Genomic DNA, 25058 nt, shown 5'->3' on the forward strand with positions numbered 1-25058 from the left:
GGATTTGTCTACTCAGGACAAAGACACAATTCAGTTGTTACTGAACTTGAGGCTTGTTTTAAATTGTTTTATGTTTATTGTACAAACACCTTCATACAGCTTTTTAGGATTTATAATTTATATAAAAAAAACAGTTATACAGTTATAAATATACTAAAAGAATATAAAAAGTTAAATATCAATCAAGCATTCTAAGAGGATAAAAACAAGGGAAATTCATCACACCCCATATGTGCCTTTTAAATAATCTAAAACTGCTGACGTACTAGAAAGCACATTAAAAACTCTCTTCTCTTGTTTAGAAGTTATTCTTTCCATCATGTACATGAGATGATGATGGAAACATGTGAAAGGTGTTCCATGTTCCAGTGCTATGTCAATCCAATCTTCAATACATGTTAGTGGAGTCTCCTCATAGCCTGCAAACATGGCTGGATTAGCCAAGAGGCCTCTAGCTGCCATAACACCTGTTGTAGAAAAAAAAGACTACAGTCACGCACAATGACAGACTGCATGAATTAAGAACATAATAAAGCCACTTTACAATAAAAAAAAAAAAAAAAAAAAGGAATGTCGATATGTAGCAAGAAAGCTAGTTCTGCCTGCCATGTCATGGCAGCTCTTCTGCATATGTATGAAAATCACCCAATTTAAACTACATATACCGCCACTCTTTTATGGCACAACACTTGTATAAAAAATAAAGCGTCGTATGCACTAAAAGTTTGTGTTTGAACAATCACCAAAGGCCAATATATCAATAGGAAGAAATGACATTGTGTACTGAGCAGGCCAAGACAACTTATTAAAAAGACTAATATGGTGCAAGTTCACACTATAAGATCATCACAACACCGTCTATTTGGTAGTGTAGAGAAAATCAAACTGTATAATAAAACCATAATGGTCCATGCGCACTGGCTTAAAAAAATGCTGCTTCTACAGGAGTTTTGTCTGTAGAAGCAGCTCAATGTTTTCCTATGTGTCCATGCACATTAGGATGTTTAGAGGCATATTTTAAGCTCAGCGTTTAAAGGCAGAGAAAAAACAATTCTGGTTTGCATTTTTGATTGGAGTTTTCTATCAGAAACACTTCTAAACATGCTTAAACATTGTACAAAAAAGCTCTACATGAGCGTTTTTTTCCTGCTAAGGGAACTAGCATTGTTATAAGTCCAGTGTACATAAAAATAGAATGAACAACAATAAATATTACACAGTGCTTTAAACATTTGTAACCCATATCAAAATATGGAATTGGAAAAATGACAAGACAAGTGAACACACAAGAATTAACTTCTGAATATTATCAAGGAAAAGTTAAAACTTCCAAAGGGGCACAAGGAGTACATAGAGAGAAAATCAGAAATACTCTATGTCTGCCAAGACACAATCAGTACTGTACTGATTCAAGTAGAAACATGTCCGCAGTAACTAAAGCCTGGTACACACGATCAGATTATATGATCATCCGATTTTGTTTTTGCAAGCTAGTTACGAAAAAACTTGTACGATCACTTAGATTACTGTACGATCACTTCAAAAGCGGTAATTTTCGTATGATTTTCTGATGCTGTGTACCTTAAATCAGCACTGTAGTGACCCAAGCAGTTTGCAGAGACATAGTCTCTGACAGTCAAGGATAATCTGCATTTGCAAAGACTCAGTGGGACTGATTTACTACAGGCAAATAAGCTGCTCTAGCTTAGCTCTGCTCTAGCTTAGTTAACATGGTGAGAATTCACTTCACAAAAAATACCTAATTACATGCAAGGAAAATTAAAAATAGAAAGTTTAGATGATGGAAGCCAGCAGAACTTCATCTCATTTACTAAGGTTTAAGTTCCCTTTTAAAGTGAAAATGACCTTGCAAAGTAAACAGCATATTTGCCTTTAGTAGATCAAACCCAGTGAGTACTACAGTAACATAAGGAAGTATATGACTACAGAGACATAATCAATACTGTACTGACAACAAAACCCTAAACAATGTCCACAGTGCTGAAGTGATTGAACCAGGAATTTATCTGCAGAGCCATAGTAGAAAGAAAATCAGAACCAGTAAAAAAACAGAAATTTGTGGAAAGTTGCTGAGATATAGTAGCTTTAGCATGGCTTTTGACTGAGTGATTGTGGCTTAGGTGAAGGCCCTGCTGATGCATTATAACTACCTTGTGTCTTGCTGTATTCAGTCTTGCCATGGTGTAGGACCTGTGACATGAAGCTGTCTTCCACAACCTCACTTTAGTAGCAAAGTGTTGGTTTTCCTCACCTAGGTTTTAAGCCTCTTACACAGTGGTTTCTTTTTCTAATGAGAGTTTTAACCTAGATACGAATTTGATGACACACAGTAAAAGGTTTTTCGCACACAAATATAAAAAGTTTAAAAGCATAGAAGCTTAAACTAACCATAGATATAAAAAAAAATGTACTTTCCCCTAAGGGGTGTCTTTTTGCGATCAATAAGGAAGGTGGAGGGCCTTAGTGTCTTAATAAGTCAATCAGATCCAAACTTGGGATCAACCTGCAGGACGTGAAAGAGCATATGAATGTGATGCTTGTCAATGGGAAGATGCCCAGTATCCTCCACGACTGTCAGCCCAAGTTTCTGAAAACCTGGGAACCGTGTCTTATTTATGCCCTTCCATCTCTAAACTCCTCTAGCCTTACCTTTATGTAGTGCATCTATTTTTGACCCAACCAACCCTATTTCTGCTTACCCTAACCTGATCCTCCTGGTTCCCCCTCCCCTACCTGTTTGTCAACAATCCTCTCCCCGACATTTTATGCAGGCCATAGACGGGGAGAAAACCGGACGTTTTTTTTTTTAGAAAAACAAAAAATCAGTCGTTCAATCGGCCGACGTTACTACCATCGGCCCATCTACGGCCAGCAAATCTAATAGCGGTGTCCCTGCAGAGAGCTCCGTTATTATATTTGACATTTTAAAGTATAGCAAAGTTGCAACATTGTATCTATTTGTATCCATTTCGGATACAGATGTTTCTATTCGGATACAAATAGATACAATGTTGCAACCGCTATACTTTTAAATGTCAAATATAATATCGGACTGAAATTCTTTTTTTTTCTTCTATTTCTTCTTATTCATATTCTATTTCTTCTTTTTTTTCTTCCTCTTCATATTCTATTTCTTCTTTTCCTTCTTCTTGCAGGTCATGGCTCATGCGCATTTTTTAAAATCAGTAAAAAGATCAACTGATTTGTCCATCATTGCCGCGAAAATCGTCCGAACGACAAAATTGGCCGATTTTTTTCCAACATCAGCCGACCAATTACCCCACTAACGATCCGAAAATCAGCCGATTTTTTTTTCGGACGAAAAATCGGCTAATTTTCGACACATCTATGGCCTGCTTTAGTCTTTCTTTTTCAACTTCCAGGCCTGACCTACTCAGAAGGTGAGTCATCAGCGGCTTTGTAAAATGGCCCTAAGCACTAAGCCTTTCTTGTCAAATCTCCCAAAATTAAGAAAAATTTAATCAAGACACCAATTGTTCGTTGTGCTACTAAACCCAGGATCCTGCATTCACTATATCTGGCCACAGAACATGGAAATGCAATTATTTTGGTAAATATAAACTGCTAAATACCTTTTCTCATTAGCAGTATATAGCATCTTGTGACTTCTATCAGTGTCCAGCAGAGCACTGGTTAAAGCTTGTAGGAGGAATTTTCATTCTGCTCTGACTGTCCTATGAGGCAGCGTAGTCCCTGACCCTCTGTTGGACAGTCCTGATTGGTCCTGTGCCAATCACATGCACCCCCCCCCCCAAGAAAAAAAAGACACTCTGGCGATGCACACCAAACTGAGCATATGCAGAGTGCCTCCTAGGGCTGTGTACTATCAGCAGATGGATTGGGGACAGTAGAAGGGGAGGGTCAGAGAAGACATGATTAAACAGCCTTTTTACACAGTGCAGACTGCTGGCACTTGTAGCACTGATCTCTCATCAACAATCAAAAACCAAAAAGAATACTTTCCAATCATGGGATCACCCTGACAATCATGACATTTGTTAAAATGACCTATGGTTATAAATGGGTTAACAAAGTAGGGAAAGAACTCTAGTATAAACTATTATGAATTCTCATAATGGTGTAAAATGGTGCATATCATATACTTTTGTTTCCTTTTAAAACATATCAATTTATACTTGTTTTGCTCCAGGTGAGCTATTTCTGCATATCACAGTTCATCAACTGTCTCATGGAGTACAAATTTAGGAAATGCTTGGAAATGACTGGTATAAAGTAGACCACTATGGCGTACAGTAGACAAACCCATGAGGCAATTTCTTAGTCTAGCTATTTACATTTTGTGCATTGTCATATATGCTCTTCAGTAGAATTCCAATCCTACCATCTGCTCCTGTAACATGATGAATATTCTCTGCTTCTTTTAAACTTTTAATATCACCATTGGCCACAACAGGTATAGACAAGCTGTCCTTGATAATTTTTATCCCATCATAATGCACAGGCTGATGTCTTTCTTCCGGAAGTCTCCCATGTACTGAAATCCAAGACACACCCGCAGCCTCTGCCTTTTGACAAAGGTCTACTGTTTTAGTTATGTCTGAGTGAATCCTAGAAAAAAAACAAATCATACATATTACCATTACGAACAAAGCTTGCTACCATTATTCCATCTCAAAAATCAGCTTTTTCCATTACTCTGGTCATTAGCATTTTTCTACAAGTCTCTATATGTGCAGCAATAATGGTGGTGTATTAGCCTGTTTTTTAACTGAAGCTCAACAATAACTGCATGGTAGTGTAGCAAATAAAAACAAATATTAGCAAAATATCTTATTATGGAATCTAGAAACTCAATTCAGGTGCCTATTGCCCAAATCTCCAATATTCAGACACTCAAACCTTGGGTAAGTGAGTTGTAGACCACAACATAAATACAGTATTATTAGCCAAATTCTGCAGAGACTAAACACTTCAGTTATTCGAGCAGTAAGATCTCTTATTACAGAAACAAGGTAGATTATCTATAGATTATCTGTACAGTTTATACGAAAGCTTATTCTGACAACATGCAATCACTATGTGAGGATTTGAGTATTCTTCTTATTGTATTTGTGAGTTCAGTGTATGATGTTGGCTATTTTTCAAGGGTGTACACAACCGATAGATTTCTTGTTGTGGTTGCTGCCAGCATGAGATCTAACAAGCCCTACATTAACTGAACACCATTCTTTCTTACCATGACAGTCTACATTTTTGGGGGGCACAAGCAAGAGGACACTCTTGTACATTTTCTTAATAGGTCAAAGTGACCCATGTCTGATCAGTTACACAACTTACTGGAAAATCTTTTTTCTATCATTCAATCTAAAAATAACAGATATAAGGTTTACACTGGTCACACAGTAAACGCACGTTACAATCTGACATTACGATCTAGAATGTTTAGTTTTAATACAATAAAGGAAAGAATTAAAGTTAATTACCAACAACTGTTCCTAGGAGTCTTTCAGGATAGCACGAGTGAGTGTGACCCTACTCACGAAAACACCACTACACTGTATTTCTGTGCAAATTACATGCAATGTCTGTGCGGTACGATTTGATCCATACATTTTGTATAGCTCAAATCGCATCGCAAAAAGGTGCAGGACCCTTTCTTCTTCCTCGCACCTGAATCGCATCGCATGGGTGTTCTCACCCATGCGATGTGATTTCTGGCAATCACATAGCGTTTTGCAATCTGTTTTGGGGTGTCATTAATTTAACATTGACACCCGCACCAGGTTGCATGACCACCATGCAATTACAATGTGGTGCGGGAATCGCACAGGATTCACAGAGTTTTCCACACTGCATCAGTGTGAACCCAGTCTAAAAGGAGGATGCTCACCAGTGACCCATTATTGGATAAAAAGTATCTCCAGTATATACCTGCATACTAAGGCAGTGGGCAGGTAGTCACTGCAATAGAGAAAGTCTCCTGGAAACAGTTACCAATAAGTATAGAGGTTTCCATTCGTCCTTCAATTGGCTCATGAGAGAACACTACAGAACATAGCAACCTTTGGGGGGGGGGGGGGGGGGAGTTTGGCAGTTTGCAAGGCCTTGCTGCGTAAATAGTCTCAAAAGCTGCTGCTTGAACTTTTATGGTACTGATTGTCAAGCTCTTTTCGGCCCCATCTGTGAAAATTCCACACTGAAGACATGTTGCTGTTTAACAAAATCTTCATGTAAACATCAAGAGGAAAGTCACAGGCACCATTTACAGTATTTTCAGCAACTGCTGCCCAGTAACCAGGCAGCTAATTTCAGATGACTGACTCTAAGGTGGAACATTAGTTTCCAGAATGTCTTTTCTGGCAGGCAACATCCAAGGTGACTGTATTAAAAGACACAGTAGTGTTAAAAAAACCTGGCCTCTTGGGCCAAACAGTGCTTTGAGAATTACTAGTAGAGGTATTTCTGATTACTAGTAAAAAAAAGCTGAAAGGAAAAAAAAAGACAACACTGCGAATACTTCCAGGGGTGTGCCAAGAAATCAGTCCTAGTAACTAAATCCCTCCTGTTTGGGGAAAAGAATGCTTTCCCTTGATCTGCAAACAGGTCATACCTGAGGGCCCACTCATTACCAACATGAAAAATAATTTCCCGTTCAATGGATCTGGTGACAAATGAGGTAAATGTCTAGTTGATTGATGCTTCCTTTGAAGTAGACAGATGAAATATATGCCAGGTTAATCTGCCCACTTCAAAATATTTTCTGCTAGTGCTAAAAGAACCTTGTTCTGCTCCTGGTACCTCCTTTTTGGAGATGTATACTCTCTCTCCATCTGGGTGATCTCTTTGCTTCTTCTCTAGACTACGAACCCAGTACAATCTTTTCTTCCAAATACACTTCCCTGCTTTACAGGCTTGCATCTGTGGCTAGCCTGAAGGTGATTGGAAATTAAGTCCTTCTATGAAGACAATTCTGATCCCTCCACCACTTTAGGTTGCTTTTGAGATGGAAGGAGGATCTGAGAATCTACCAATCCAGCAATTTTGGAAAGCGGATCGTAAACCTGTAGCACTGCCGATACCAATGAATTGTACTAAAGCAGCAATATAGCCAAATCTATCTGCATAATCTTTTGCTCTGAAAAAGAAATCCATTGCTGCCTCGAGTCAATCACAAAAACAAAACTAAAAACAAGACTGAGAAGCTGTTAGGTTTTACTGAGTTACTGAGAAATCTCTTCTGGACTGTTCCTTCAAACTTGCAAAGATTAATCTGTTACTTAGATACATGAGGACAGGTGTTCCTTGAAATTGAAGGGATGCTAGAGCTTACACCTGCCCTTTGTGAAAAGTCTTAAAACTGGTGAAATGCCAAATGAAAAAGCTCTTAATTAAATTAGTAGAGGTGCTTTTAGTCCTCACAATTGAACAAAGGTAAATTGGCAAGTCTTGCATTATTAAGGATGTATAAAAAATGTACTGGGTGTATAAAAAATGTAGGGGGGGGGAATAGAACTGGCTAGTCTATATACAGTACAGCAACTCTCATCAGTGACATCAATACTCCAGAGTGAATTGGCTGTTGGGTTGGGTACTGAGGAGTAAGTTGGTTCTGCAAGAGTGCACATTTTACTTGTGAAATGAATACTGGGAAGTGAGCTTCGTGTCCTACAGTGCACATTTTATACGTAGCACAGATGTTGGTGAGTTAAGTGTGTTTACTGCCTGAGGTATTTGTTCCTCTGCTCCATTTCTTCAGTGTCTCATCCTGCATGCACAGTAAAAGAGAATTACCCAACCTATGAAGACTAAATTAGCATACAGCAGAGTGAAAATGAAACATTACCTTATTTTGATTGACACTGAAAAGTTAGGATTTTCAACTCGGTTTCGTACTTGTCTCACCATATCGCTGACTAAATCAGGCTTGTTTATTAAGCAAGCCCCATAGCCTTCTGACATTGCCCACCTATTATAGAAAGATACAACAGTAATGTTATCCATAAAATACAAAGAATGGATAAAGAATTAAAGGCCTAAAAAAACTATTAGAGTAACTTGGTGACAAATTAACCCAATCTGATACATAGTGTTCTGGGTAATATTAGTGATTAATTGCAATCATGTAAGACCCATAGATTATAATTAAAGCATGCCTAAGGCAAAACTTTTTTTTTTTTTTTTTTTTTTTTTTTGGGGGGGGGGGGGGTTTACAGTGGATTAAAACACCTGTTAGAATTGTACTATTGTCTGTATCTGAGTTAGGAAGATCCACCAACTTTTAAATTGTTACCAATATGTGAAAAGAGAGGAAATCTTCCAATGCAGAAGAAGATGGCAAATAAAATTGACAGGAGTTATATACGGTAACTCTCCCTTACTCTATCCAAAATGAAAAAATATTTTGCCTTTCGTTCTACTTTAAAATAAGGAGTCATAATGCTGACATATCCCAATGCATGCATTCCTCTCAAATGCCAGATTTAGAAATATCTTGTCATTCCCTTTGATCTCTGTCAGTAAAGCAATGTTAAGCTGGTGCTGTACTCAGCCTCAAAAGGAACTAATTGACAGTGGAAGAAATTAGAAGCAAACTTCATTATATCTGTAATAAATAAATAAACAAATAAATATCTGTAGTATAGCCATTAAACCAAGTTACATGTACTTGCCGTGATGCACATAGATCTGTATATTTATTGACCAAAGAAATGAAGAATGAATGAAGGAGATTTCTGCTACCCATCTGGGAAAGAATATTACTCTGGTTTTATGTTTACACCAAATTTTTTAAATCCTCTCTCAGTTATTATTCACAACTGTCTGCTAAGAATTAAAACGAAATTCCACTGTACTTTTCCACATTTTAAAAGTTAATTTCCCACTAATAGCAAGTATAATTGGCCCAGATTTTCTTCAAATAGCCTGAATTATCTGGAGCATAAATTAGCAGTTTTCTGGTTCTTGTAGCCAACAGAATACCAATACTGGCAATGCTAACTGCAAACAGTTAAACCCAAATGATCATTCCTACTGATGGCAATAAAGCACAGACTTGAGAGTCTTTATCAGTACTTATCGCACCAATGTTCTATAATGCTGTGTGCTGTGTCTTCATACTATATACAATTCAATCTGAGCACCAAACCAACATCCAAGAGTCCAAAGGTTTTTAATGATAAAACTGATTCACAGCAGAAAAAAACAATGTATTTCAGAGGCCAAGCACACTCTTCCTTTGCTGAATTCACTAGCACTGGCTCTACCTGCCCTCCTGAAGCTGTTCCATGCAGTAAATCACAGTTCAGATGTATCTGGTATCTGCATACGTGTGTCCATTTAAGCACAGTCAAAAACCCTAAGCCCTGATGCACTGGACTCTTAACTCTGGTTCATACTAGTGCGACTTCAGGTGCGGCATGCGATTTACAAATCGCACCTGAAACCTCCTCTAATGTATTTCTATGGCACTGCCTTAATCAGTGAGATTTGAAGTAGCGCGATTTAAAATATAGCTCCTGCGCTACTTTTTTCCGATTTCATTGCGACTTGCATTGACTTCTGTTAAAAAGAAGTTGCAAGCCACAGAGAAATCAAAAAGGTACAAATCACACTGATCTGCAGCTTTGAAATTGTGCGACTTCAAGTAAAGTAGAGCAATTTCAAAGTTGCATTCAGTGTAAACCAGGGCTTAGACATTTGTTTGGCACTCTTTGGATTCTCAACTCTGGGTCCTTTTCTTGTTCCTGAGCAGAGTCCCGTTGTGTGGAGTGCTGCCGAACCGACACCACTTCATGACAATTTCAATGACCCTTAGAAAATCTGATTCCAGCACCGTTTGTTCTTGTGTGTTTGCTGTGTCTTGTCAGTGAGGAATGTATGATATACAGAACATGCATTCATGCTGTCCTGAAATGTGGATGTACCACTTTTACTGCAGACATATCTACTGTTCTGTTGCCATTTAGGACAACATTAACCACTTCACGTCCGGACATTTTTACCCCCTTCCTGTCCAGGCCAATTTTCAGCTTTCAGTGCTATCACACTTTGAATGACAATTGCACGGTCATGCAACACTGTACCCATATGAATTTTTTTAGCATTTTTTTGAGACAGATAAATCTTTATTTTGGTGGTATTTATTTACCACTGGGATTTTTATTTTTTTTTGCTATGTAAATGAAAAAGTCCCAAAATTTTGAAAACAAGTGTTTTTCTTATAAAATTCTGCAAATAAATAATATTTCATCATAAATCTTGGTCAAAATGTATTCCGTTATCTTTTTAGTAAAAAAAAAAATAAAATAACCTAAATTAGTTTATAACCAAAAATGAACATTTTTAAACATTTTTTTTACATTTTTTTATATTATTTTTTTTTTTTACATACTGTCACCCTAGCAGTACAGTGTCACCATAGTGACACTGTACTACTTGTGGGGGGTGATGAAGATTTTTGTTTTTACACTGATTGCTTTTACACCCATAAAGGATGTAAAAGCAATAATTTCTCCTTCTCTCTGGCTGCATTCTTGCAGATATTGAGAACTACTGTGTGAGCTGTGATTGGTCACAGCTTGTCACATGGTACAAGGCTGTTGTGAATAGCCTTGTACCATGTGACCTCTGTGATCATTCACAGATTTCACACGTAGTAAGCAATGATGTCAGAAGTGACATCTTGCTTACTACTCTGCATGTGATCACATGATCGGGACCTCGCAGAGAGGTCCCGTCCGATGATTGGTGTTGCACTTTGTCCGGAGAACCCAGCGGGCACTGGATCACGGTGCTCTGCGCTCCCAGGGAGGGCGCACAAGCAGGGGGCGGAGAGGCTGTTTATAAATGGCCACCCGACCCTGCACTGCCACCGTCTGGCCGTTTATATACAACGGCCGGACGGGAGGTGGTTAATGACATAAGAAAATGAAACTTTAGGTGATATGGGAGAAAGCTTTCAAGACATTAGCAGAATAGCAGCACACTATTCCTATTGTCTCAGAATTTGTTATGATCATGGGATTTTCATATAAAAAAAATGTAAATTGGGGTTTGTCACAAAACAAACAGAAAATACAAAGAGAAAGTCATCAAAAAAGACTGACTAATCCAAAACATATCAAGTAAAAACCATAATTAGTAAAATGAACACTACACTTTGTGATGTAAGGTTATTAAAAATTAACTAAAAAGTATTCTAAAGACTCCTTTTTTTAACCTAAAATAAAAAAAATGACTTTATAATTATTTGCTCAGTGCACTGGTATTACACAGAGCAGCCCTGAAACTCCTATTCTGGGGTTCCCTGCTGGCGTGCCAGCTGTTAGGAGGGGAAAGGACATTTTTAATACCAGTTAGGTTTAGGCTGGAATACTACTATAAATTGCAGAATTGTAAAAAGTGGTGATCATGATCAGGTAAACACTTCATAATGCACTACATACTGCAACATGTCATGGAGAAGATAGGGGAGCTGTTGTTTGGGTAGAAAAAAAACCCATCTGACCTCTTTCTACAATACTGGAAACAAGGAATGGTTGCAGTTTTCAATAATATATGGTAAGAACAGGTATGACTAAATTCTCAATGTATCTGTATAGTGAAAGCACAGCTGCCTTCTTGTGCTCTGCAGAACTTTTGGTTCAAAGAAGCCACTGCAACTCAGCCAAACAGCAAAAATACTGGATGTCCAAGCCTGGAACACTGTAGCACAGTAATGTTATTGTAAACCAAAGATGAAATTAACTTATCAGTCAAAATACTATTTATGGTGTGAGCTGGGGATCGGTAGCTGGTACATAAGCCCCCTGGGCTAAGCAATCTCTCAGGCACAGATACCCAGCCCAATGAGGTGGTGCCAAACAGTGCCATGCTTATTGGTGATATTTACACGACTATTTACAGGTGCTGTACAGTGGTTCAGAAAATGAACAAGGCAAAGGAGAATACAAAAACAAATGCCTAGCCATATCTCGGCACTAGCTACACAAAACACAGGTCCTACCTAACAAGCTGAGCAAGCCTACTGCTTGTAATCCTCCACATATATACTGTAGTTTCATAGCTTTTAACCACCTTTGAGCTCTCTCAGATAGGACTTGTCTGATCCTCAGGCTGAGAGCCCTGACTACAGGTTCTAGGTGAGATTAAATTGCCAGTGGAGAGAGGAGTAAACCCTGCACTGGACCACAGATCAGAAATCTCTAAAAGTATAGGAGAGGAACTTGGGAGACCTATAAACCCTGAAATGGACTTTCCCAGGCTCCATCTGGGATGCTCTGCTACAATGGATAAAACTGGCTATAGAAAGATCAGACTTACCTCTGAGGACACCCACAATTTAGATCAATGCCACCAGCAAAAGGAGATACAAGATGGGCTGCATCAGCTAAAACCTTTGCTTCTTTAGCGGCAAACTGTACAACAAGAGGATGATCTCCTAGATAAGGTTACAAAATGTTTGTTAGAAAATATAAAGGAATAAAAGCTGTAAGGTGCTAAAGACCAGCTGCCACCTGGTATGACAGCATCATCTGCCAGAACATAAGGGGTCTATTTTTAAATGTTTTCTCCCACAATTCACACAACTTTCACCTTGATTCATACATTTCCGTAATTGAATTTAAATGGAAATATGTGTGAATAGTTTGTGAAAACATTTATAAACAGACCCTTTAATGTCTGTAGAAAAACTCAAAAACTTTAGTGGAAAAGGTTAGGAAACCAAACTGGAACCCAAGAAAAAGCCTTTTTGTTTTGGATAGAGTGGGGAGGAGTAAGAAATGGTTGGACTGTTTTTCATAATTGTATTTTTATTAAGATTTTCAGACAAATACAGAAAAAAAAGTGACAAAGGCATGAAACCAAGTCGAATTAAAGACAAAATCACCACGGGGGGAGATATCACAATGGCCCAACAGAGAGTGAAAGAAAATCTTCCGAAAGTGAGACTGCTGCTAGAACAGCCATCTCCATTTGGAGATTTGCTCAAATCCTCTCCTGGTTGTAAATATCAGTGTTGGGATTTCCTCTAACACAGGGACATTTCTATTTCTCTTCCTGTCATGTCATTGTGACAAGAACACAGACAGCAATAAAAACTTGACAGACATTCTAACACTTCTTAACAATCTATCCAAGACGAAATGTAATAAGTGAGCAGACAGTCAGATTAAGTAATGTTGTATTTAAGGTACTTCATAGTGGCATTAGCTGATTAAAAATTAAACTCCCATCCAGATACAATATACCCTCATTTTGCTAGATAAAGTAAGCCTGTTATGAGGAGATACATGTGCTGCAATTGCTGATAAAATTCTGCAAAACGCTAGGGCTCTACAGAAGTGCACATGCTGGAACACTTTTGTCAGTCATCAGAGGTAGAATTGGCTGCCGCCACTAATCAGAGTATCCTGACAGCAGTGATTCCGGCTGTCAGAGTACAATGTTTCAGTGGAGAAGGGGATTCCTTCATTCACTTCACGTGTGGATGGAGGAATCTGTTGCTGCTGGCTAAAAAAAATGCAATAGTTTATGGCAAGCTTTATAGTGTCTACTATGCAGGGGCAGGCTTATTTTTTTTATTTTTGAAGTCCCATAAGGTTCCTTTAAAGGTACAGACAAGATGGAAAAAACATTTAGTACACTTTCTTAACTTGTGAAGTGGGGGGTGCAGTTTTCTGTATTTATCACAACATACAAAGGAAGGTGACAATGCTGGGACTTCATTAATTAAATGTTGCGTTTCATTTGTCCCCAGAAGTCAAACTCTACTGCAGAAGCAAGGGGCTGCAATATAGAACCTGTATAGTATAGCTTGAACGAAATATGTGTTGTAGGAGTACTGAACCTAGAGAGTTCACACATAAGGCTCTTGAGGGTCTATTTAGAAATCATTTGTTGGATGAATGTCAGAAGCATTCAGCAGGTTGGATGAAATGTCCACAGATTTTCTGTAATAGAATACAATATAATTGTAATTATTTGTAGCTATGTATTGTCAGCTGCCTCTAGTGGCCAAAATGCAGTATTGTTTTCTGAAATACCTCAATGAGAAAATATACTGCATTTTGACCACTACTTGACATCATAGCAATTATTCTATTACAAAAAAATACCGTGCTACACATGATGTATTTACGCCCAGGTTGCTAAATGTAAAGCAATTAATTACTCAAGATATAGCTAAAAATAAAAGCCATTTATGAAACTTGCATAAATAGTTGGTTATTATCCTGCCTGAACAATGTACAGAAACATCTTCAACAAGTCCTTGTGCCCATATCTTTCACTGCTTGACACATTTGAGATATCTGTATGGAAGATGGATAAATATTACTATATTATAATTATATTACTATGTTTCAAGCCGCACTGTTAGAAGTTCAGTACAGGATTTTGGTTCTTGCAGATAAGCAGGTGCAATGCTGGCCACAGAGGGATAAAGGAGTGATTTACATGGCTCTACCTAATATCCTAAAATGAGGGATGGGCGCTTTATATGTTAGATTTGGGATGGAAGTGATGATATCTGCCTTATGAGAACAACAAAGTACTTCAATTTACAGAGAAGTATAAAAATCAGAACTGTGAATATTGTGTACATGATCAGACTGGTACCTTGGTTTGTGGTGAATTCACTGTCTCTTGCTTTGGCAGACTTGACAAAGTCAGCAGCGACTATCATCGGTGTATAGCACAAATCACAGCCATACTTTCTAACCAGGGTCCTGAAAGCCAGTCTGCAACAGGAAAGAAAGCACCATATTCACAATTATTAACAAATACATTTAAAACAAAAATTTACTTTTCTACACAAAATTATTTTTTACTTAGACTACTTTGAAATTAATAAGAATTATAATAAGCTCCACAGAATACAACATAAAACGAAAGAGCAGCTGACAGTCCAATACCCCCCTGGGTAAAAAGTCTTTGTATATAAACAACAGCGCACAACTTCGTACTCCAATCCTCCTGTCTTCTCACCAGAATCTCTGACCAGGATGTGTTGTGTGCCATAGAACGTCCCCCTGATGTGTTTCATCAATTGACTTCCATATAGGCAGTCAAATGCTTATGAGGAAGTCGATTGAATGAGGAAACGCGCCAGCCGGATGTGACGTCAGATGGAACTGGAAGTACCGCGGTGGCTATTTTGGAATTGGTTGAATTAGACTGTTTGTACCTCAGATTCACGTAAGCGCAATTTTATTATTAAATTAATTTTTCCAAATACTGCTGCACTATGGGAGTGTATGTTTATCTTTCATGATCACTATGAGCATATGAAGAATCGGGGAGGAGATTGAGCACTTTGATTATATATTTTGGAAAGGCAATTCACAAGACATGCAGGGTAAGGTGCTTGCCTGAAGGGGAAGTGATCAAGCACGTTGGATTTGCTTCGCACACAGGTGGTGGATGGAGCATGGTCACATGTGTATTTGTGGATGTTATTCACAGTAAAAGGAGTGAAATGCACTTTTTCACCCCAAGAGGGTAAGAGTATTTAGGAGATAAGTGGTGGACACTATTAACATTGAATTGTGCACAGGTGACATTTGCATGTAATTTGCACAGGAATGTGGTGCGATTCCTGTGTGAATTACATGTGGTGTCCCGCACCGCATAGTGTGAACCCGGGCTAAGGCTGTCAGCAGATCGGCCTCTACAAATTCAACAGTGCTTAAAAATGCCTAAAAATGGGGAGCAACTGAGCATGTGCAGAGCAGGGTGAGACAGTGTACTTCTGAATTTTTAAGCAGTGTAGACACTTTTTATTAATGTTTTGCATAGCTATATCTGCAAAAGGGGCTAGCCTGAAGTGATATAGCAGGACTTATTTGTCCTTTTATCATGCAGTGGTGAATGACTGCTGCTCAATTCTCCGGCATTCTCAGAGGAGACAGTTCTCCTCTCAATGCCTTTTTATGAAGTGGTGTAGATCGCTTCTCCGAATGAGGAGAGAAGCGATCTACAAATGCTTTGAACGCTATAAAATGGTTGCTGTTACTGTAATCTTGCGAGATTTCAGTAAGAGATGAGTCAAACACCGTTTACTAAGCAGCAGTAAATTATCGCTGTTTCGTTTGCAGTTCCCCTGATTCTCCACCTCTGGGCTAGAGAATCTGGAGGGAGAACACAGATCACCAGTGAAGGGCTGACATCGCTCCTTCATACACTGGCCATCTGTGTGCTGAGATGATCAGCGGAGAACATGTTCTCCACTGATCATCTCTCTATCCTAAACCACTAATGATCTGAGATCAGCAACGATCCTTAGGATTACCGCTGATCTCTGTTTCATAAAAGGACACCTTAATGTTGTAAATAAAGTTCCACTTTAAAGCAAAACTAAACCTTTCAATTTACAGTTTAGAAAAAAACAGTTGCATTCCTGGAACATTCCGGGATTGCTAACTGTCACATTTGCTTGTCCTCTCAACCAAACTGTCATCAAATGACTGGTGTTATAACTTAACATATGTGCAGCATCATGGCAGTTGAAACTCAAACAGAGGCCAAGATTTCTGCAGTTTCCTTGGCTGAAAACGATAAGGGCCAATTAGTGAAATAAATGATGTAGCAATACCTAAAATATATAATAACATGCATAAGTGAATACCATACCATAAACGCATAAAAATACATGTGATAAATTCTGAAGTAAATAAACAAAAAAATAAATATAAAAGTGACTTGATCCTTATAAGATCAAAAGTAAATACTATTAGTGTCTGAAAGTGACCTGATCCTCTGGGGATCCTCTTGTGAAGAAAGTGAATAACAATTCACTGGAGCATTCTCCTTCCAGCTGGAGCCTGCACCCAGCAGACCAGCCAAGACAGCTCAGCCCGAATTCTCACTAGACCCACCGACTGCCGGACACCATGGGAAATAAGGCAAGCTACCCATTGGAAATGTGCTCACATTAAACTGGCTATACCACACCTGTATACCTGGAGAGGATTTCGCCACCATTACGTTTATTCCTGAGGGGGAGATCACTGCAGGGAGAGGTGCGTAGTGACAGAGGAGTCTTGTACATGGGGGATCCAGTTTGGGATACTACAGGTGTTTTGACCCTTGCAAGTCGAAGCAAGGTATTTCAGCTATCTGTGGATATGCTTCTGTGGTCACGCACATCCACTATCCACTTGCACGAGTGCTTTATATATTGGACTACATGGTGTTTTTACACCAATTTGGACATCTGTTCACTTTTATATATTCTTTATAGTGGCATGCGTTTATTTTTTATGCATGTTAGTCACGCATAATGTGACACGGTTATTTCACTTCAGTGTTTACTGTCATGTCTGATTTATTTTGTTTCACACAATTTTTTTTTTGTGTTTGGGTAGACATTTGTTTTTTGGGGATATTCTTTGGATAGTATTGTGATAAGGAGTTTTTTTCCTTGATATATATGCGTTTTTCTTTTGTTTTAAGTCATAATTTTGGACAGTGTTTATCAGTCGCATTTGAACTTTTCCATTTTATTGTCTGAGTGTTCATCATCACTGTAGATTCTATTTAGGATCAATTCACATATACACCATACTTTGCGAGATTATTGGTGTAGACACTTTTAGTTATTGGTATCACTTTGAATCCCTTAGTGGATTGTTATTCACTTTCTTCACAAGAGGATCCCCAGAAGATCAGATCACTTTCAGACACTAATAGTATTTACTTTTGATCTTATGAGGATCACGTCACTTTTATATTTATTTTTTTGTTTATTTACTTCAGAATTTATCACATGTATTTTTATGCGTTTATGATATGGTATTCACTTATGCATGTTATTATATATTTTATGTAGCGCTACATCATTTATTTCACTTTTTGTCCATAGATCATTAGGTATATGATTAGATGTTAGCAGCTCCTTCTTCTTTTTTATATTTGTATTTATTGTTTTAGTTAGGAGCGCAGGAGGTTTACACCAATATTATCTAGATAAGGGCCAATTCACCCTGTACATTACCATTCATTATATTCACACACTAACATCCATCAACATACATTTTGGCATCCATCGACATACATTTTCACGTCAGTTTACATGCAATTTAGGGCACGTTAAAGCGTACTGCATTTTCACGGGATATCTTGTGCATTACGTTGACATCCGCTTACATCAGGCATGTCCAAAGTCCGGCCCGCGGGCCATTTATGGCCCGGGGGTCGGTTTAATACGGCCCTCCAACACCCCTCCCTGCTCTGTGTAATGTGGCCCTCCCACGGCCCTCCCTTCTATGGCAGACAGTCTTCTGCTTGAGAGCAGAGGGCAGTGCGCATGACTGACTGCGGCGCTTTCTCCCTGGTCTGTGTAAATGCGGCTGTCGCACGGCCCTCCCTTCTGTGGCAGACAGTCTTCTGCTTGAGAGCAGTGCGCATGCGTGACTGCGCCACGCTGGGAGCGACAGAGGGCGGTGACGTCAGGGCCAGGCTTCCAGCGTGAAGTGTGTTTCTCTTCCCCTCCCGGCTGCCGAGCAGAGACTTCAGCTCCAGCTACCTTTTTCACCCTTCACATTAGTTCAGGTAAGTTTTTTTTAAATTTATTTTCAATACATTGTGAAAACTCAGCTGTCAGTTGATCTTAATGTTATGAAATGAAAAGTATGTCGTTTGCAATTAACTTGGCATAAAATAATTTATTTGCATTTAATTGTAATGGCTCAAAGAATGTTCGGAAAAATGTTCGGCCCTCCACCATGTTCACTTCATCCAATCTGGCCCTCTTTGAAAAAAGTTTGGACACCCCTGGCTTACATCCTTTGTGTTGTGCTAAAATTCATGCAAATTATTTTTTAAAGGCAATATTGCAAAGTCCAGATGAAGTAGCAGTTAGATGTGTTGGGATACTCTAGTCCAGCGGTTCTCAACCTGGGGGTCGCGACCCCTTTGGGGGTCGAACGACCATTTCCCAGGGGTCGCCTAAGACCATCGGAAAACATATTTCCGATGGTCTTAGGAACCGAGACACCGCTGCTGTCTCCGGCGATGTGTGGTATGCTGCCCCTGTCACCGCCTCTTCGCCGCTGATTGGCCACCGGAACTGTAGCTCAGGAGAGGCACACAGGCGGCCAATGACCGGCGAGAAGGTGGAGCTTGGAGAGGAGGAGCCGAGCGGCAGCGCGCGGAGATCGAAGAAGATTGAGGGAGCTGCAGGAACGAGTGAAGAGAGAGGCCAGAGAAGGAAGACAGCTGACAGGTAAGTGCAAATTTTGCTGCTGCAGCCAGGTATGCAGGCTGTAGATGGGAGAGGGAGAGAGCGAGCCCAGGCTGGAGCAGGAGTCAGCAAGGTAAGTATCATTGGTGTCAGTGGAAGGGATAGTGCCCCATCATTTGTGTCACTAATACCAACGATGGGGCACTATTTCTCCCCCCACTGACACCAACGATGGGGCACTATTCCTCCCCCCACTGACACCAACGATGGGGCACTATTCCTCCCCCCACTGACACCAACGATGTGGCACTATTCCTCCCCCCACTGACACCAACGATGGGGCACTATACCTACCCCCACTGACACCAACGATGAGACAGTATTCCTCCCCTCACTGACACCAACGATGGGGCACTATTCCTCCCCCCACTGACGCCAACAATGGGGCACTATTCCTCCCCCCACTGACACCAACGATGGGGCACTATTCCTCCCCCCACTGACGCCAACGATGGGGCACTATTCCTCCCCCCACTGACGCCAACGATGGGGCACTATTCCTCCCCCCACTGACGCCAACGATGGGGCACTATTCCTCCCCCCACTGACGCCAACGATGGGGCACTATTCCTCCCCCCACTGACGCCAACGATGGGGCACTATTCCTCCCCCCACTGACGCCAACGATGGGGCACTATTCCTCCCCCCACTGACGCCAACGATGGGGCACTATTCCTCCCCCCACTGACGCCAACGATGGGGCACTATTCCTCCCCCCACTGACGCCAACGATGGGGCACTATTCCTCCCCCCACTGACGCCAACGATGGGGCACTATTCCTCCCCCCACTGACGCCAACGATGGGGCACTATTCCTCCCACCACTGACGCCAACGATGGGACACTATTGCTCCCACTGACACCAATGATGGGGCACTATTCCTCCCACTGACGCCAACGATGAGGCACTATTCCTCCCACTGACGCCAACGATTGGGCACTATTCCTCCCACTGACGCCAACGATGGGGCACTATTCCTCCCACTGACACCAACGATGGGGCACTATTCCTCCCACTGACACCAACGATGGGGCACTATTCCTCCCACTGATACCAACGATGGGACACTATTCATCCCACTGACATCAGTGATGGGGCGCTAGTCCTCCCACTGCAAAATTACAGTTATGAAGTAGCAACGAAAATAATTTTATGGTTGGGGGTCACCACAACATGAGGAACTGTATTAAGGGGTCGCGGCATTAGAAAGGTTGAGAACCACTGCTCTAGTCCAAACCCATCTAAAGGCCAGTTCACACCACAGTGCAAGCATTATGGCCTCAGTGTTGAGACACTTTAATGTGCATTATTGTAATGCTTTGATGTGCATTTCCAATGTGTTTGCTTGTGGTTTGAATTTGTTTTTGTTGAACTTTGTGATCTTGTGGTTTTTCAAGTGCTTATTACTCGTGACATCATGTCCTTCATTGCTGATTGAGCATAATGTAGAAAAATAGGATGATGACAAGATGGCACCAGGAAAGGGAAACATTTTACTTTTTTGGTTAACCTTCATTGCACTGGGGATGGGATGTGCTGCACAGAGTTGCTACAGTGATTTATTGCAATGCAAAGCAATGCAGCACATAGGTGTGAATAATAACAATTGCTGTCAATGGTATTTTCCTTGCTGTTGCGTTTTGTGTGCATTGGACAGCAATGTGAGCTCACAGGAGGATGTTTCTGTACTGAGCCAATCATAAGTGGCTGAGGCATTCCCTACCCTGCATATATACATGCCCCTTGTATATGTGTGGTTGCCAGGCGGGGAATTCCCCGGCCACAGATGATTGGCCCAGTACAGTAATATCGTCCTGGTCTTGCTCAGGTGGGCTCCGACTATGATTCAAAAACATCCATTCTCAGCATCCATACATCAATTACAACCATGCTGACCCTTACTTGGAATATCGAACCATGGGTGCACATATCTTCACCAGTTTATTAGTACCAAAGAGATCCAGCAGATTCTGAGGAAGCCCATTTCTGTCATCTCCCTCCTGCAGATACATGGGGACAGGAGAGTGATTCATCCTGGAGAGAACAAAATTACATCATTCAGCTTTTTACCATCTAGATAAGAATCTGACACCAAAACTACAACAATTTATCCACTTGATTCTGAAAGCCCAGCAAATTAAATTCAAAATACTAACAACATAAAAAGCCATCCACAACTCTGTCCAAAGCTACATCCCCGATCTTGTCTGTAAATATCACCCAAACCATCCCCTGCGCTCCTCTCATGACCTCCTGCTCTCTAGCTCCCTTGTCTCCAGGACTTCACCAGAGCCTCTCCCATCCTCTGGAACTCTCTACCTCAATCTGTCCAGCCATCCCCTACTCTGGCTGCCTTTAGGTGATCCCTGAAAACTCATCTCTTGAGAGAAGCCTACCATGCCTCCAACTAAGTGAACTTTTATCACTTCCATCAGCTCATCCCTTACAGTTCTAACCTTTGGTACCACTTACCCCACTTTATTAGATTGTAAGCTCTTATGAGCAGGGCCCTCTTAATCCTCTTGTATTTTATTGTAACTGTACTGTCTCCCTTTATATTGTAAAGCACTACACAAACTAATGGTGCTATATATAATAATGTTATAATAACATTCTCCTGAACAGAGAAGCAGATGAAACCATATTCCTCTGATCTAATACATCCTGACAAACGGGCAAGTAAAATGAATGACCAGCAATGGAGACATTATACTGCTGGGTTGATTTATGAAGACTGGAGCAGACGTTGTCATAGTAACTACAGTGTTTGACTTCCTGAAGGATCAGTACTGGCTGCTGTGGGCAGCTCCCCTTAACTCCATAGTCTGCTGTGTGTCTGGCCTTCTCAGAGATCAGAATCCTGCACACAGCTGGACTCACACAGAACAGCAATGTTGTAGAATGGTGTGTGTACAGAGTACTTACCGTCCAGGCACTGCCAGGAAAGGACACCTGTCTCATCAGCTATCATAACATACAGCATGCTCTCCCTTCCGCATGTGACGTAACCGTGTGCGCCTCTGGAGCGCGGGCTGATGACGTGTCCCGTGGTTGGCAGTGGCAGAGTTGCTGACATGGAGGGGAGAGATGGTGCAGAGTGTGGGGGAGCGATGTCTGTCAGGGAGATGTTACGGGACGGTGAGTGAGGTGGACTAGCTCTTTCCCCTTTATTTCATTCATGGCTGAAGTGACACAGGTATGTCCTGGGAGGAGGTGACATAGGTATGTCCTGGCAGGAGGTGACACATGTATGTCCTGGGAGGAGGTGACACATGTATGTCCTGGGAGGAGGTGACACATGTATGTCCTGGAAGGAGGTGACACATGTATGTCCTGTTAGGAGGTGACACATGTATGTCCTGTTAGGAGGTGACACATGTATGTCCTGTTAGGAGGTGACACATGTATGTCCTGTTAGGAGGTGACACAGGTATGTCCTGGCAGGAGGTGACACAGGTATGTCCTGGCAGGAGGTGACACAGGTATGTCCTGGCAGGAGGTGACACATGTATGTCCTGGCAGGAGGTGACACATGTATGTCCTGGGAGGAGGTGACACATGTATGTTCTGGGAGGAGGTGACACATGTATGTCCTGGAAGGAGGTGACACATGTATGACCTGTTAGGAGGTGACACATGTATGTCCTGGGAGTAGGTTGACACATGTATGTCCTGGGAGGAGGTGACACGTATGTCCTGGGAGGAGGTGACACACGTATGTCTTGGGAGGAGGTGACACACGCATGTCTTGGGAGGAGGTGACACACGCATGTCTTGGGAGGAGGTGACACACGCATGTCTTGGGGGGAGGTGACACACGCATGTCTTGGGAGGAGGTGACACACGCATGTCCTGGGAGGAGGTGACACACGCATGTCCTGGGAGGAGGTGACACACGCATGTCCTGGGAGGAGGTGACACACGCATGTCCTGGGAGGAGGTGACACACGCATGTCCTGGGAGGAGGTGACACACGCATGTCCTGGGAGGAGGTGACACGCGCGTCCTGGGAGGAGGTGACAGGTGCGTCCTGGGAGGAGGTGACACAGGTATGTCCTGGGAGGAGGTGACACAGGTATGTCCTGGGAGGAGGTGACACAGGTATGTCCTGGGAGGAGGTGACAAATGTATGTCCTGGGAGGAGGTGACAAATGTATGTCCTGGGAGGAGGTGACACATGTATGACCTGTTAGGAGGTGACACATGTATGTCCCGGGAGTAGGTTGACACAGGTATGTCCCGGGAGGAGGTGACACGTATGTCCCGGGAGGAGGTGACACGTATGTCCCGGGAGGAGGTGACACGTATGTCCTGGGAGGAGGTGACACGTATGTCCTGGGAGGAGGTGACACGTATGTCCTGGGAGGAGGTGACACAGGTATGACCTGTTAGGAGGTGACACAGGTATGACCTGTTAGGAGGTGACACAGGTATGACCTGTTAGGAGGTGACACATGCATGTCTTGGGAGGAGGTGACAAATATATGTCCTGGGAGGAGGTGACACATGTATGACCTGTTAGGAGGTGACACATGTATGTCCCGGGAGTAGGTTGACACAGGTATGTCCCGGGAGTAGGTTGACACAGGTATGTCCTGGGAGGAGGTGACACGTATGTCCTGGGAGGAGGTGACACGTATGTCCTGGGAGGAGGTGACACGTATGTCCTGGGAGAAGGTGACACAGGTATGACCTGTTAGGAGGTGACACATGCATGTCTTGGGAGGAGGTGACACATGCATGTCTTGGGAGGAGGTGACACATGCATGTCTTGGGAGGAGGTGACACATGCATGTCTTGGGAGGAGGTGACACATGCATGTCTTGGGAGGAGGTGGCACAGGTATGCCCTGGGAGGAGGTGGCACAGGTATGCCCTGGCAGGAGGTGACACAGGTATGTCCTGGCAGGAGGTGACACATGTATGTCCTGGGAGTAGGTTGACACATGTATGTCCTGGGAGGAGGTGACACGTATGTCCTGGGAGGAGGTGACACGTATGTCCTGGGAGAAGGTGACACAGGTATGACCTGTTAGGAGGTGACACATGTATGTCCTGGGAGGAGGTGACACATGCATGTCTTGGGGGGAGGTGACACATGCATGTCTTGGGGGGAGGTGACACATGCATGTCTTGGGTGGAGGTGACACATGCATGTCTTGGGAGGAGGTGACACATGCATGTCTTGGGGGGAGGTGACACATGCATGTCTTGGGAGGAGGTGACACATGCACTACCTCTATAGCGCGCTGCGTATGCTACAAGTAAACTCAGCGAGATGAAGGGGCCGTATGGCCCGAGAGAAATCAAACACAGGAGGTATGCCAACAAATGTAACACACATGCATCATTCATAAATCTCTAGGTACCTTTGTATGATGCAGTACTTCTGAGAAGTCAACCAGTTTTCAATTTAACCCTTTGGCTGTCACAGCGGTTACATGATTGGAAAGCTCCCGACCTCAAGTAGTGATCGGGACCTTTCTGTGAGGTGCTGGTAAATGTGCCGGAAGCGCACAGGGCGCACATTCTCCACACATGTTTTGTTTACAATGGGTACGTAAATATGTGGCCTCCCTGTGTCAAGGCCCAGCCGCGGAGAGGCTGCATATTTGTGCCAAGAGGTTGAATCTGGGGATTAAAAAAAGAAAGCAGAAAGGGAAGGGGGAGAAAGGGAAAAAAAAAAAACGGAGTGGGGGGAGTGGGGTGGGTAGAACTAATTACAAAGATGTTAGAGCAGAGCCCTCTTAACTCTTGTATTTCATTGTAACTGTACTGTCTCTCTTTATTTTGTAAAGTGCTGCACAAACTG

General features: G+C 41.8%; 2 protein-coding genes across 4 annotated transcripts in view; one reads left to right on the top strand and one right to left on the bottom strand.

The window, feature by feature from the left end:
- Positions 1 to 53: 53 nt before the first annotated feature.
- On the bottom strand, positions 54 to 22311 carry DUS4L (dihydrouridine synthase 4 like). 3 transcript variants are annotated; one of them, XM_089685210.1, is made up of 7 exons: positions 22173 to 22311; positions 21150 to 21281; positions 14623 to 14744; positions 12325 to 12442; positions 7847 to 7969; positions 4385 to 4611; positions 54 to 467 (listed from the first exon to the last, which is right to left on the bottom strand). In XM_089685210.1, exons 2-7 carry the CDS (start codon positions 21278 to 21280, stop codon positions 220 to 222), a joined length of 969 nt encoding a protein of 322 aa, XP_089541336.1. In that variant the 5' UTR covers position 21281; positions 22173 to 22311; the 3' UTR covers positions 54 to 219. The 3 variants fall into 3 exon arrangements, with proteins under 3 accessions (XP_089541336.1, XP_089541331.1, XP_089541345.1); XM_089685205.1 differs by having other exon boundaries at positions 21150 to 21247; positions 22173 to 22249; XM_089685219.1 differs by having other exon boundaries at positions 265 to 467; positions 4338 to 4611; positions 21150 to 21247; positions 22173 to 22256.
- Positions 22257 to 25058, top strand: part of COG5 (component of oligomeric golgi complex 5) — a 430205-nt gene continuing 427403 nt past the window's right edge. Inside the window, exon 1 of the mRNA XM_089685182.1 lies at positions 22257 to 22385. Within this exon, the coding sequence (XP_089541308.1) occupies positions 22283 to 22385 (103 nt within the window). The 5' untranslated portion in view covers positions 22257 to 22282. The remainder of the gene's footprint in view (positions 22386 to 25058) is intronic.

The sequence above is a fragment of the Staurois parvus genome, unplaced genomic scaffold (assembly GCF_062004578.1).
Source record: "Staurois parvus isolate SC_StPar_1 unplaced genomic scaffold, SC_StPar_1.0 ptg000019l, whole genome shotgun sequence".
Classification (NCBI taxonomy): Eukaryota; Metazoa; Chordata; class Amphibia; order Anura; family Ranidae; genus Staurois; species Staurois parvus.

What these genes read in the sequence shown, in the direction of transcription:
- DUS4L (XM_089685205.1), bottom strand. Translation starts at nt 22,208, where the DNA reads ATGAGACAGGTGTCCTTTCCTGGCAGTGCCTGGACG. An exon ending in TGAATTCACCACAAACCAAG is followed by an intron (nt 12,443 to 14,622) that starts GTACCAGTCTGA and finishes AACCTTATCTAG; the next exon opens with GAGATCATCCTCTTGTTGTA. An exon ending in TCAGTGTCAATCAAAATAAG is followed by an intron (nt 4,612 to 7,846) that starts GTAATGTTTCAT and finishes TTTTTTTTCTAG; the next exon opens with GATTCACTCAGACATAACTA.